Here is an 11,808-nt window from a genome sequence, read left to right as displayed (position 1 = left end):
GGTTCGGGATTCAGGATTGGTTCCTGGTGACCACGGATGCAAGCCTCCGAGGCTGGGGAGCAGTCACACAGGGAAGAAACTTTCAGGGAAAGTGGTCAAGTCAGGAAGCTTGTCTACACATAAATATTCTGGAATTAAGAGCCATCCACAACGGCATGCTGCAAGCAGAATATCTTCTTCGAGGTCTGCCGGCCTTGATTCAGTCAGACAACGTGACAGCGGTGGCGTACATAAACTGCCAAGGTGGAACAAAGAGCAGAGCGGCGATGACCGAGGCCACGAAGATTCTTCGCTGGGCGGAAAGACATGCCAGTGCTCTTGCAGTGGTCTTCATTCCAGGAGTGGACAACTGGGAAGCAGACTTCCTCAGCAGACACGATCTCCATCCAGGAGAGTGGGGTCTTCATCAAGAGGTCTTTGCAGAAGTGACAAGTCGTTGGGGGAGTTCCTCAAGTGGACATGATGGCGTCCCGCCTCAACAAGAAACTTCAGAGATATTGTTCCAGGTCAAGGGACCCTCAGGCGATAGCGGTGGACGCCCTATTGACACCGTGGGTGTTTCAGTCGGTCTGTGTTCCCTCCACTTCCACTCATTCCAAAGGTGATACAAATTATAAGAACAAGGGTTCAGGCAATCCTCATTGTTCCAGATTGGCCAAAAAGGGCCTGGTATTCAGATCTTCAGGAGTTGTTCATCGAAGATCCCTGGCCTCTTCCTCTTCAGGAGGACCTGTTGCAACAGGGGCCATGCGTGTATCAGGACTTACCGCGGCTGCGTTTGACGGCGTGCCGGTTGAACGACAAATCCTAGCCCGTAAGGTTATTCCTAGTGAAGTCATTCCTACACTTCTTCAGGCTAGAAAAGAAGTAACGGCAAAGCATTACCACCGTGTTTGGAGAAAATATGTGTCTTGGTGTGAATCCAAGAAGGCTCCTACGGAAGAATTTCACCTGGGGCGGTTGCTCTATTTCCTACAAGCAGGTGTGGATGCGGGCCTAAAGTTAGGCTCTATTAATGTACAAATTTCAGCCTTGTCGATATTTTTTCAAAAACAATTGGCCTCCCTTCCAGAAGTTCAGACCTTCGTAAAAGGCGTGCTGCACATCCAACCTCCCTTTGTGCCCCCAGTGGCACCATGGGACCTTAATGTGGTGTTGCAATTCTTACAGTCACATTGGTTTGAACCTTTGCGCAAGGTTGAGTTAAAATTCCTTACTTGGAAAGTGGTCATGATGTTGGCCTTGGCGTCTGCAAGGCGAGTGTCTGAGTTGGCGGCTTTGTCTCACAAAAGCCCCTATTTGATTTTCCATGCTGTCAGCAATTTCTGCCAAAAGTGGTTTCATCATTTCATGTTAACCAGCCAATTGTGGTGACAGTGGCTACTGACGCCTTGGCGGAGTCAAAGTCTCTCGATGTGGTCAGAGCTTTGAAGATCTATGTCGCCAGAACGGCGCAAATTAGGAAAACAGAGGCTCTTGTTGTCCTGTGGGACACCAACAAGATTGGAGCTCCTGCTTCTAAGCAGACTATTGCGCGCTGGATTTGTAATACGATTCAGCAGGCTCATTCTACGGCAGGATTGCCGTTACCGAAATCGGTGAAAGCCCATTCTACCAGGAAGGTGGGCTCATCCTGGGCGGCTGCCCGGGGAGTCTCGGCATTACAACTTTGCTGAGCTGCTACTTGGTCGGGTTCAAACACCTTTGCGAAGTTTTACAAGTTTGATACCCTGGCTGAGGAGGACCTCTTGTTTGGTCAATCGGTGCTGCAGAGTCATCCGCACTCTGCAGTATAAAGCGCACTCGCTTTGGTATAAACTCCATGGTTCTTGAAGCATCCTCTAGGACGTATGAGAAAATAGGATTTTAATACCTATCGGTAAATCCTTTTCTCTTAGTCCGTAGAGGATGCTGGGTGCCCGTCCCAGTGCGGGCTGTATCTGCAGTTTGCTTATTGTTACGCTCATGTTGCGTTGAGTTTAGTCAATCTGTGACTGTTGGTCATGCCGTTGCATGCGTTGTTGTTGAATGCCATGTTGTATGGCGTGTTAGTGGTGTGAGCTGGTATGTATCTCACCTTAGTTTGAAATGATTAAATAAATCCTTTTCCTCAAAATGTCCGTCTCCCTGGGCACAGTTCCTATAACTGGAGTCTGGAGCAGGGGCATAGAGGGAGGAGCCAGTTCACACCCATTCAAAGTCTTATAGTGTGCCCATGTCTCCTACGGATTCCGTCTATACCCCATGGTTCTTGAAGCATCCCCAGCATCCTCTACGGACTAAGAGAAAAGGATTTACCGGTAGGTATTAAAATCCTATTTTCTCTGACGTCCTAGTGGATGCTGGGAACTCCGAAAGGACCATGGGGAATAGCGGCTCCGCAGGAGACTGGGCACAACTAAAGAAAGCTTTTAGGTCACCTGGTGTGCACTGGCTCCTCCCACTATGACCCTCCTCCAAGTTAGATTTTGTGCCCGGCCGAGGTTGGATGCACACTAGGGGCTCTCCTGAGCTTCTAAAAAGAAAGTATATAATTAGGTTTTTTACTTTACAGTGAGACCTGCTGGCAACAGGCTCACTGCAGCGAGGGACTAAGGGGAGAAGAAGCGAACCTACCTGCTTGCAGCTAGCTTGGGCTTCTTAGGCTACTGGACACCATTAGCTCCAGAGGGATCGACCGCATGGAACTGGCCTTGGTGTTCGGTCCCGGAGCCGCGCCGCCGCCCCCCCTTACAGAGCCAGAAGCAAGAAGAGGTCCGGAAAATCGGCGGCAGAAGACATCGGTCTTCACCAAGGTAGCGCACAGCACTGCAGCTGTGCGCCATTGCTCCTCATACACACTTCACACTCCGGTCACTGAGGGTGCAGGGCGCTAGGGGGGGGCGCCCTGAGCAGCAATAAAAACACCTTGGCTGGCAAAAATACCACAATATATAGCCCCAGAGGCTATATATGTGATAATTACCCCTGCCAGAATCCATAAAAAAGCGGGAGAAAAGTCAGCGAAAAAGGGGCGGAGCTATCTCCTTCAGCACACTGGCGCCATTTCTCCCTCACAGCTCCGCTGGAAGGAAGCTCCCTGGCTCTCCCCTGCAGTCTACACTACAGAAAAGGGTAAAAAAGAGAGGGGGGGCACTAAATTTAGGCGCAGTATATATAACAGCAGCTATAGGGGACATAATTCAGTTAGTCCCTGCATTATATAGCGCTCTGGTGTGTGCTGGCATACTCTCACTCTGTCTCCCCAAAGGGCTTTTGTGGGTCCTGTCCTCTGTTAGAGCATTCCCTGTGTGTGTGCGGTGTCTCGGTACGGCTGTGTCGACATGTTTGATGAGGATAATGATGTGGAGGCGGAGCAGATGCCTATAGAAGGGATGTCACCCCCTGCGGGGCAGACACCTGAGTGGATGGACTTATGGAAGGAATTGCGTGCACGTGTCGACTCCTTACACAAAAAATTTGACGACATGCCAAATGCGGGACAGCCGGCTTCTCAGCTCGTGCCTGTCCAGGCGTCTCAAAGGCCATCGGGGGCTCTAAAACGCCCGCTACCTCAGATGGCAGACGCGGATGTCGACACGGATACTGACACCAGTGTCGACGACGATGAGTCTAGTCTAATGTCCACTAAGGCCATTCGTTGCATGATTGAAGCAATGAAAGAGGTGTTACAAATTTCTGATATAAACCCAGGTACCACTAAAAAGGGTATTATGTTTGGGGAGAAAAAACTACCCGTAGTTTTTCCCCCATCAGAAGAATTAAATGAAGTGTGTGAAGAAGCGTGGGCTTTCCCTGATAAAAGATTGGTAATCTCTAAGAAGTTACTAATGGCGTTCCCTTTCCCGCCAGAGGATAGGTCACGTTGGGAGACACCCCCTAGGGTGGATAAAGCGCTCACACGTTTGTCTAAAAAGGTGGCACTACAGTCTCCGGATACGGTCGCCCTCAAGGAACCTGCTGATAGAAAGCAGGAGGCGATCCTGAAGTCTGTATATACACACTCAGGCATTATACTTAGACCAGCTATTGCGTCAGCATGGATGTGCAGTGCTGCCGCTGCGTGGTCAGATTCCCTGTCAGAAAATATTGACACCCTAGACAGGGACACTATTCTGCTAACCATAGAGCATATAAAAGACTCAGTCTTATACATGAGAGATGCACAGAGGGAGATCTGCCTGCTGGCATCTAAAATAAGTGCATTGTCCATTTCTGCTAGGAGAGGCTTATGGACTCGCCAGTGGACAGGGGATGCAGATTCAAAAAGGCACATGGAAGTTTTGCCTTATAAGGGTGAGGAGTTATTTGGGGATGGTCTCTCGGACCTAGTTTCCACAGCAACTGCTGGGAAGTCAGCATTTTTACCCCATGTTCCCTCACAGCCTAAAAAGGCGCCGTTTTATCAGGTACAGTCCTTTCGGACTCAGAAAAACAGGCGTGGAAAAGGCGGGTCCTTTCTGTCCAGAGGCAGAGGTAGGGGAAAAAGGCTGCAACAAACAGCAGGTTCCCAGGAGCAAAAGTCCTCCCCCCGCTTCTTCCAAGTCCGCCGCATGACGGTGGGGCTCCACAGGCGGAGCCAGGTACGGTGGGGGGCCGCCTCAAAAATTTCAGCGATCAGTGGGCTCGCTCACAGGTGGATCCCTGGATCCTGCAAATAGTATCTCAAGGGTACAAACTGGAATTCGAGGCGTCTCCACCCCACCGGTTCCTAAAATCTGCCTTGCCGATTACTCCTTCAGACAGGGAGGCTGTGCTAGCGGCAATTCACAAGCTGTATTCCCAGCAGGTGATAATCAAGGTGCCCCTACTTCAACAAGGACGGGGTTACTATTCCACACTGTTTGTGGTACCGAAACCGGACGGTTCGGTGAGACCCATTTTAAATTTTAAATCCTTGAACACATACATAAAAAAATTCAAGTTCAAGATGGAATCGCTCAGGGCGGTTATTGCAAGCCTGGACGAGGGGGTTTACATGGTATCCCTGGACATCAAGGATGCTTACCTGCATGTGCCCATTTACTATCCTCACCAGGAGTACCTCAGATTTGTGGTACAGGATTGCCATTACCAATTCCAGACGCTGCCGTTTGGACTCTCCACGGCACCGAGGGTGTTTACCAAGGTAATGGCGAAAATGATGATACTCCTTCGAAGAAAGGGAGTTTTAATTATCCCGTACTTGGACGATCTCCTAATAAAGGCGAGGTCCAAGGAGCAGTTGTTGGTGGGAGTAGCACTATCTCAGGAGGTGCTACACCAGCACGGTTGGATTCTGAATGTTCCAAAATCACAGCGGGTTCCGACGACACGTCTACTGTTCCTTGGTATGATTCTGGATACAGTCCAGAAAAAAGTGTTTCTCCCGGAGGAGAAAGCCAAGGAGCTATCATCTCTAGTCAGAGACCTCCTGAAACCAAAACAGGTATCGGTGCATCACTGCACGCGGATCCTGGGAAAGATGGTGGCTTCTTACGAAGCAATTCCATTCGGCAGGTTCCATGCCAGAATCTTTCAGTGGGAACTGTTGGACCAATGGTCCGGATCGCATCTTCAGATGCATCGCCTAATAACCCTGTCTCCAAGAACCAGGGTGTCTCTGCTGTGGTGGCTGCAGAGTGCTCATCTTCTAGAGGGCCGCAGATTCGGCATACAGGACTGGGTCCCGGTGACCACGGATGCCAGCCTTCGAGGCTGGGGGGCAGTCACACAGGGAAGAAACTTCCAAGGACTATGGTCGAGTCGGGAGACTTCCCTACACATAAATATTCTGGAACTAAGGGCCATTTAAAATGCCCTAAGTCAGGCAAAATCCCTGCTTCTACACCAGCCGGTACTGATCCAGTCAGACAACATCACGGCAGTCGCCCATGTAAATCGACAGGGCGGCACAAGAAGCAGGATAGCAATGGCAGAAGCCACAAGGATTCTCCGATGGGCGGAAAATCACGTACTAGCACTGTCAGCAGTGTTCATTCCGGGAGTGGACAACTGGGAAGCAGACTTTCTCAGCAGGCACGACCTCCACCCGGGAGAGTGGGGACTTCATCCAGAAGTCTTCACGCTGATTGTAAATCGATGGGAACGGCCACAGGTGGACATGATGGCGTCCCGCCTAAACAAAAAACTAGAGAGATATTGCGCCAGGTCAAGGGACCCTCAGGCGATAGCTGTGGACGCTCTAGTGACACCGTGGGTGTACCAGTCAGTTTATGTGTTCCCTCCTCTGCCTCTCATACCAAGGGTACTGAGAATAATAAGAAAACGAGGAGTAAGAACAATACTCGTGGTTCCGGATTGGCCAAGACGAGCGTGGTACCCGGAACTTCAAGAGATGATCTCAGAGGACCCGTGGCCTCTGCCGCTCAGATAGGACCTGCTGCAGCAGGGGCCCTGTCTGTTCCAAGACTTACCGCGGCTGCGTTTGATGGCATGGCGGTTGAACGCCGGATCCTGAAGGAAAAGGGCATTCCGGAGGAAGTCATTCCTACGCTGATTAAAGCCAGGAAAGATGTAACTGCAAAGCATTATCACCGCATATGGCGGAAATATGTTGCTTGGTGTGAGGCCAAAAAGGCCCCAACAGAGGAATTTCAACTAGGTCGATTTCTGCATTTCCTACAAGCAGGAGTGACTATGGGCCTGAAATTAGGCTCCATTAAGGTACAGATCTCGGCTCTGTCGATTTTCTTCCAGAAAGAACTAGCTTCACTACCTGAAGTTCAGACGTTTGTGAAAGGAGTGCTGCATATTCAGCCCCCGTTTGTGCCTCCAGTGGCACCTTGGGATCTCAACGTGGTGTTGAGTTTCTTAAAATCACATTGGTTTGAGCCACTTAAAACCGTGGATCTAAAATATCTCACGTGGAAAGTGGTCATGTTATTGGCCTTGGCTTCAGCCAGGCGTGTGTCAGAATTGGCAGCTTTGTCATGTAAAAGCCCTTATCTGATTTTCCATATGGATAGGGCGGAATTGAGGACTCGTCCCCAGTTTCTCCCTAAGGTGGTATCAGCTTTTCACTTGAACCAACCTATTGTGGTGCCTGCGGCTACTAGGGACTTGGAGGATTCCAAGTTACTGGACGTAGTCAGGGCCTTGAAAATTTATGTTCCAGGACGGCTAGAGTCAGGAAAACTGACTCGCTATTTATCCTGTATGCACCCAACAAACTGGGTGCTCCTGCTTCTAAGCAGACTATTGCTCGCTGGATTTGTAGCACAATTCAGCTGGCGCATTCTGCGGCTGGACTGCCGCATCCTAAATCAGTAAAAGCCCATTCCACAAGGAAGGTGGGCTCATCTTGGGCGGCTGCCCGAGGGATCTCGGCTTTACAACTTTGCCGAGCTGCAACTTGGTCAGGGGCAAACACGTTTGCTAAATTCTACAAATTTGATACCCTGGCTGAGGAGGACCTTGAGTTCTCTCATTCGGTGCTGCAGAGTCATCCGCACTCTCCCGCCCGTTTGGGAGCTTTGGTATAATCCCCATGGTCCTTTCGGAGTTCCCAGCATCCACTAGGACGTCAGAGAAAATAAGATTTTACTCACCGGTAAATCTATTTCTCGTAGTCCGTAGTGGATGCTGGGCGCCCATCCCAAGTGCGGATTGTCTGCAATACTTGTACATAGTTATTGTTAACTAAAGGGTTATTGTTGAGCCATCTGTTGAGAGGCTCAGTTGTTTCATACTGTTAAACTGGGTATAGTATCACGAGTTATACGGTGTGATTGGTGTGGCTGGTAGGAGTCTTACCCGGGATTCAAAATCCTTCCTTATTATGTCAGCTCGTCCGGGCACAGTGTCCTAACTGAGGCTTGGAGGAGGGTCATAGGGGGAGGAGCCAGTGCACACCAGGTGACCTAAAAGCTTTCTTTAGTTGTGCCCAGTCTCCTGCGGAGCCGCTATTCCCCATGGTCCTTTCGGAGTTCCCAGCATCCACTACGGACTACGAGAAATAGATTTACCGGTGAATAAAATCTTATTATTTTTTTACTTTTTTTTTTTTTTTTTTTTTTTTTTTAAATGCATTTAACAGCCATTTGACACAATTTAAGTACTGCACATCTCTTTTTATTATGACTGCTAATAAACTTCTATACTGTTTTCCTATATTAGTTTGGCTTTTTTTAGGGTATAAGCAGACTTCCCCATTTTCTCCTACAATATTCTCTGGTTTTGACAGCAAGAATAATGGCAAGAATCCTATTTTCACAAATTTGCAATTGAATTGGGTGAATCGTGGGTTCGAGCAAACCTGCGATAAGATGATTCTCGTGGTAAAAGTCAGATTGCTGTAAATTACCGCATTATCATGGCTAATTGAATTTCTCCCTTTAAACGTTCTTTTTCTCCAAAAAATAACTTGGTGTTCAGGAAAAACATGGATGACAATGTCATTAGTGACATACATTACCACGGTAATTTTTGCCGCAGGCACACCAAATGGCCCTTCTTGGCGCACCAGGTCCTGGGAGATGTGGTATGTGTGAGCGTTTTTTTCAGACAAATTTTCACTTCACAAGACTGCCCCCCCCCCCCCCCCCCAAAAAAAAAAAAAAAAGATGCTCTGCGCAAGCCAAGTTGCACAGGACCTGACGGCTCACTCGCCCTAAGCTTTGTGTGTTGCGTACCGTCTGTACTTCTTCGTTTACATACTAAGTAGGGCACTTTTCTGTTCATCTGTATGTAACGTGAGGTGAACAAAGGCTGGGATAATACATCGCACATGAGCATCCATTTGGATGCTTAACCTGTGTCTGGTGTGCATCACTCAGATTGGCTTCACTACCACCTGAGTGGTTTGGTAACAGCAAGTTGAAAAAAGCAGCATTATATTTATGGTGTTTGGGTGGAAGACTTGTGCACCTCTTTGCCGCCTATGTAAGCATGCTTGTTATGTTTCCAAACTGATACTCTTTTTTAACTGGTTTTGTTTTCTGCAGATCATGATAAGCATAGCGCTCATGTTCTACGTTGTCCACCGAGCTCAAGTGGAGCTGAATGCAGCTATCATGGCTTGTGAGATGGAACTGAAAGACGGCCATTTTGGTGGTGGCAGCAGCTCGGCTTTCTGCAGCAAAAGGACCTTGTTCTCTTTGGATGGAATTAACATAGTATGATTCCTGCTCAGCCTTTGTTTATTGACAATACTCGGATCACTATTCCTTCATTGAAGGAAACAACCAATTCCTACAGAACTTTCCAATTGAACTTTAAATGTTTTTCCTTTGCAAGGACACCTACCGGAATCTCCACATTGGAAGCATTCGTCAGACTTTGCATTCTGCGTGTGCCATGGCTTATACAATGCACTTTTCCTGCACAGCTCTTAAGAACAATATGTTGTGGCATATTTATTTATTACTGCACATATTTCATATGCAAATGAAGACAAGTAACTTGTATGAAAAATGTTTTGTTTCCATAATATATTTTTCTTTTAAATTATTGTTGAAAGACCACTAAACCTAAAATACCATAAAAGTGCTACTAATAACATTGACAATAGAAATTTAAAAATTTCACTGTAACTGAAATTAAGTTCCTTCAGTTAAAGTTTTACTCCTGGGGGAGTAACTTTTCCTATGCACAGCAAACTTCCTGCCAGGAATCCCTTTGCAGTACGCAACGTGCAGATTATTTAGGCAACAGCTACGTTAGGCACATTTTCTGTAAATACAATGTTCTGTCAAGGTTTTTATCTATATAGAATATATTTAATTTTATATGAAATATAAAATAAATTGTATTTTAGGTTTAATAGTCTTTAACAATTCCCTAGATGCTGTTTGATAACAAGATGACCATTAGGGAAACAACTGAAGCTTACCCCCTATAAAGTGCTCTTAAACCGGCTGTGTTTTCTTGAAACTGTGGTCTCTCTCTAAAGTTGCTTAGCTGAAGTTTTTGGTTTGTTGCCGGTAAAAGCCATTTTTATTTCGAGGACCAGATTTACAGACAGTTGTTGTTGTTCTCTGATAGGGCTGCATTGTCACTGGCAAATGTTAGACGCGCAAATAGATGAAGGGAGCAGCGGGGTTTGACATCGGGGAGGAAAATATGAATTGACGGCTGGATACACAGTGGCGAATTTCATTGGATCACCTATATCTAGGGCACAATTAAACTGTATGTAATTCTTACCTGACTTGTGTTTTTTTTTTTTTTTTTTTTAATTAACATCCAATCAATGTGTAGGTCTTGCTGGTTCATTAGACGGTACACAACACACTTATTACTTATTAATATAGTACATGGCAATATGTGTATTACATTTATTGTTCTTATTTTGTAGATGTAGCTGTACTGTGTAATGATTACTTATTGAAAAGGGATGCGGTCAAGATGCCGCCGACCGGAATCCCGGCGGTCGAAATACCAACGCCGGAATCCCGACCGCCACAATCCCGACATATTCTCCCTCCGTGGGTGTCCACGACACCCTTAGAGGGAGAATATAATAGTGTGCCGAGCGTAGCGAGGCACCGTGCCCGCAGCGTGGCCAGCGAAGCGTTCCGCTCGCCACCCCTGTCGGGATTGTGTGGTCGGGATTCCGGCGTCGGTATTTCGACCGCCGGGATTCTGGCCGGCGGCATTTAGTACTGATCCCATTGAAAAGGTACATCTTCAATACGTGTACATAAATATGGTCATTTTTGGATCACCGCGTTTCAAGTGCTGGACTGTCTGCAGCTTGTCCTATTGAGTGGCCTTTAACTTTTTATGTTATATTTATTTTTATTTCCACTTGTAAAATAAGCTTTAAAACAATGTAAATGCAGCCATTGCTTGAATTTTGTATTTAAAGTGTACCTGATGCCTACACACAGTAGAGGCTGCCATTTTGGGGGCAGGACAAGTATCCATGACAACAAGTGATGTCTATGCAGGAAGTGCCTCAATGATTCCTAGGGAATTGATAAGCGGGCCTTGACTTTAGGTGACCATTGGTCTAGCCCACAAAATGGTTTCCTCCAGAGGCTGTGTAGAGAACAGATGCTCTTTAGACTGTCTTGCTTTGCACATTTTTTCAGTTTTTAAGAAAAGTGTGCTGAATTTGTATGCAGCGATGGTGAAACGCGCCCCTTTTTTACTCAGGACTTTAAAAATGTGAATTTTGATCTGAGTTATTGCAGTTCGGTTCTGGAATGTTAATCTATAATGTAACTCATTGTGTATTCAATTAAAACCATAAACAAATTGGTCATTGGGACAAATAATTCTTTCTTGAATGTATTCTAAGCCATAATTGTACAACTCGAATAACTGGAATAATGCTATTATACAGGTACACCACCAATAATCTGGCACCCTCGGTTCTGGCACTGTGCCGGACTATCGGTGATATCTGCGACGGAGGTGTTGGCGGAATCCTGATTTTACCCCCCCTCCTCTCCCCTGCAGCCAAATTCTACCCAGCATGCCTCCCACAGCTTAACTCCAGCCCTGCAGCCTGGTTACCTGTCCCGCAGCCAGACTACCCACCTGCAGCCTGACTACTTACCCGCAGCCCGACTCTATCTCCCCCGTCCACCCCCTGCAGCCTAACGAAGCCTCCTGCTGCCTTTTCAAACCCTCCCGCAGCCTATCTAAGCCCTCCCGCAACCTAACTACCACCCACCGCCTTACTTACTCCAGCACCTGATGTGTCCAGATTAAAAGAGGTGCCCTAAAATCGATGTTGTACCTGTATATCTTTTTCTGTATAGCATTGTTCACAAAATAGAAAACAGCAGTTGTTGAGTTTATACAATAACAGCAAGAGTGGGCAAATGGTGTCGTCATATTATTTCTCCTTCGTCCTAG

The 11,808-nt window shown here is 47.2% G+C and overlaps 1 protein-coding gene across 1 annotated transcript in view; it reads left to right on the top strand.

Annotated features, from left to right (window-relative positions):
* TMEM64 (transmembrane protein 64) overlaps window positions 1-11,202 on the top strand; it is a 108,849-nt gene extending 97,647 nt beyond the window's left edge. The window contains exon 3 of the mRNA XM_063924078.1: window positions 8,946-11,202. Coding sequence (XP_063780148.1) covers window positions 8,946-9,122 — 177 coding nt within the window. The 3' untranslated portion in view covers window positions 9,123-11,202. The remainder of the gene's footprint in view (window positions 1-8,945) is intronic.
* The last annotated feature ends 606 nt before the right edge of the window (window positions 11,203-11,808 follow it).

Source organism: Pseudophryne corroboree, chromosome 5 (assembly GCF_028390025.1).
Source record: "Pseudophryne corroboree isolate aPseCor3 chromosome 5, aPseCor3.hap2, whole genome shotgun sequence".
NCBI lineage: Eukaryota > Metazoa > Chordata > Amphibia > Anura > Myobatrachidae > Pseudophryne > Pseudophryne corroboree.
The sequence above is the reverse complement of the archived record's forward strand: the minus strand, read 5'-3'. Positions and strand labels throughout refer to the sequence as shown.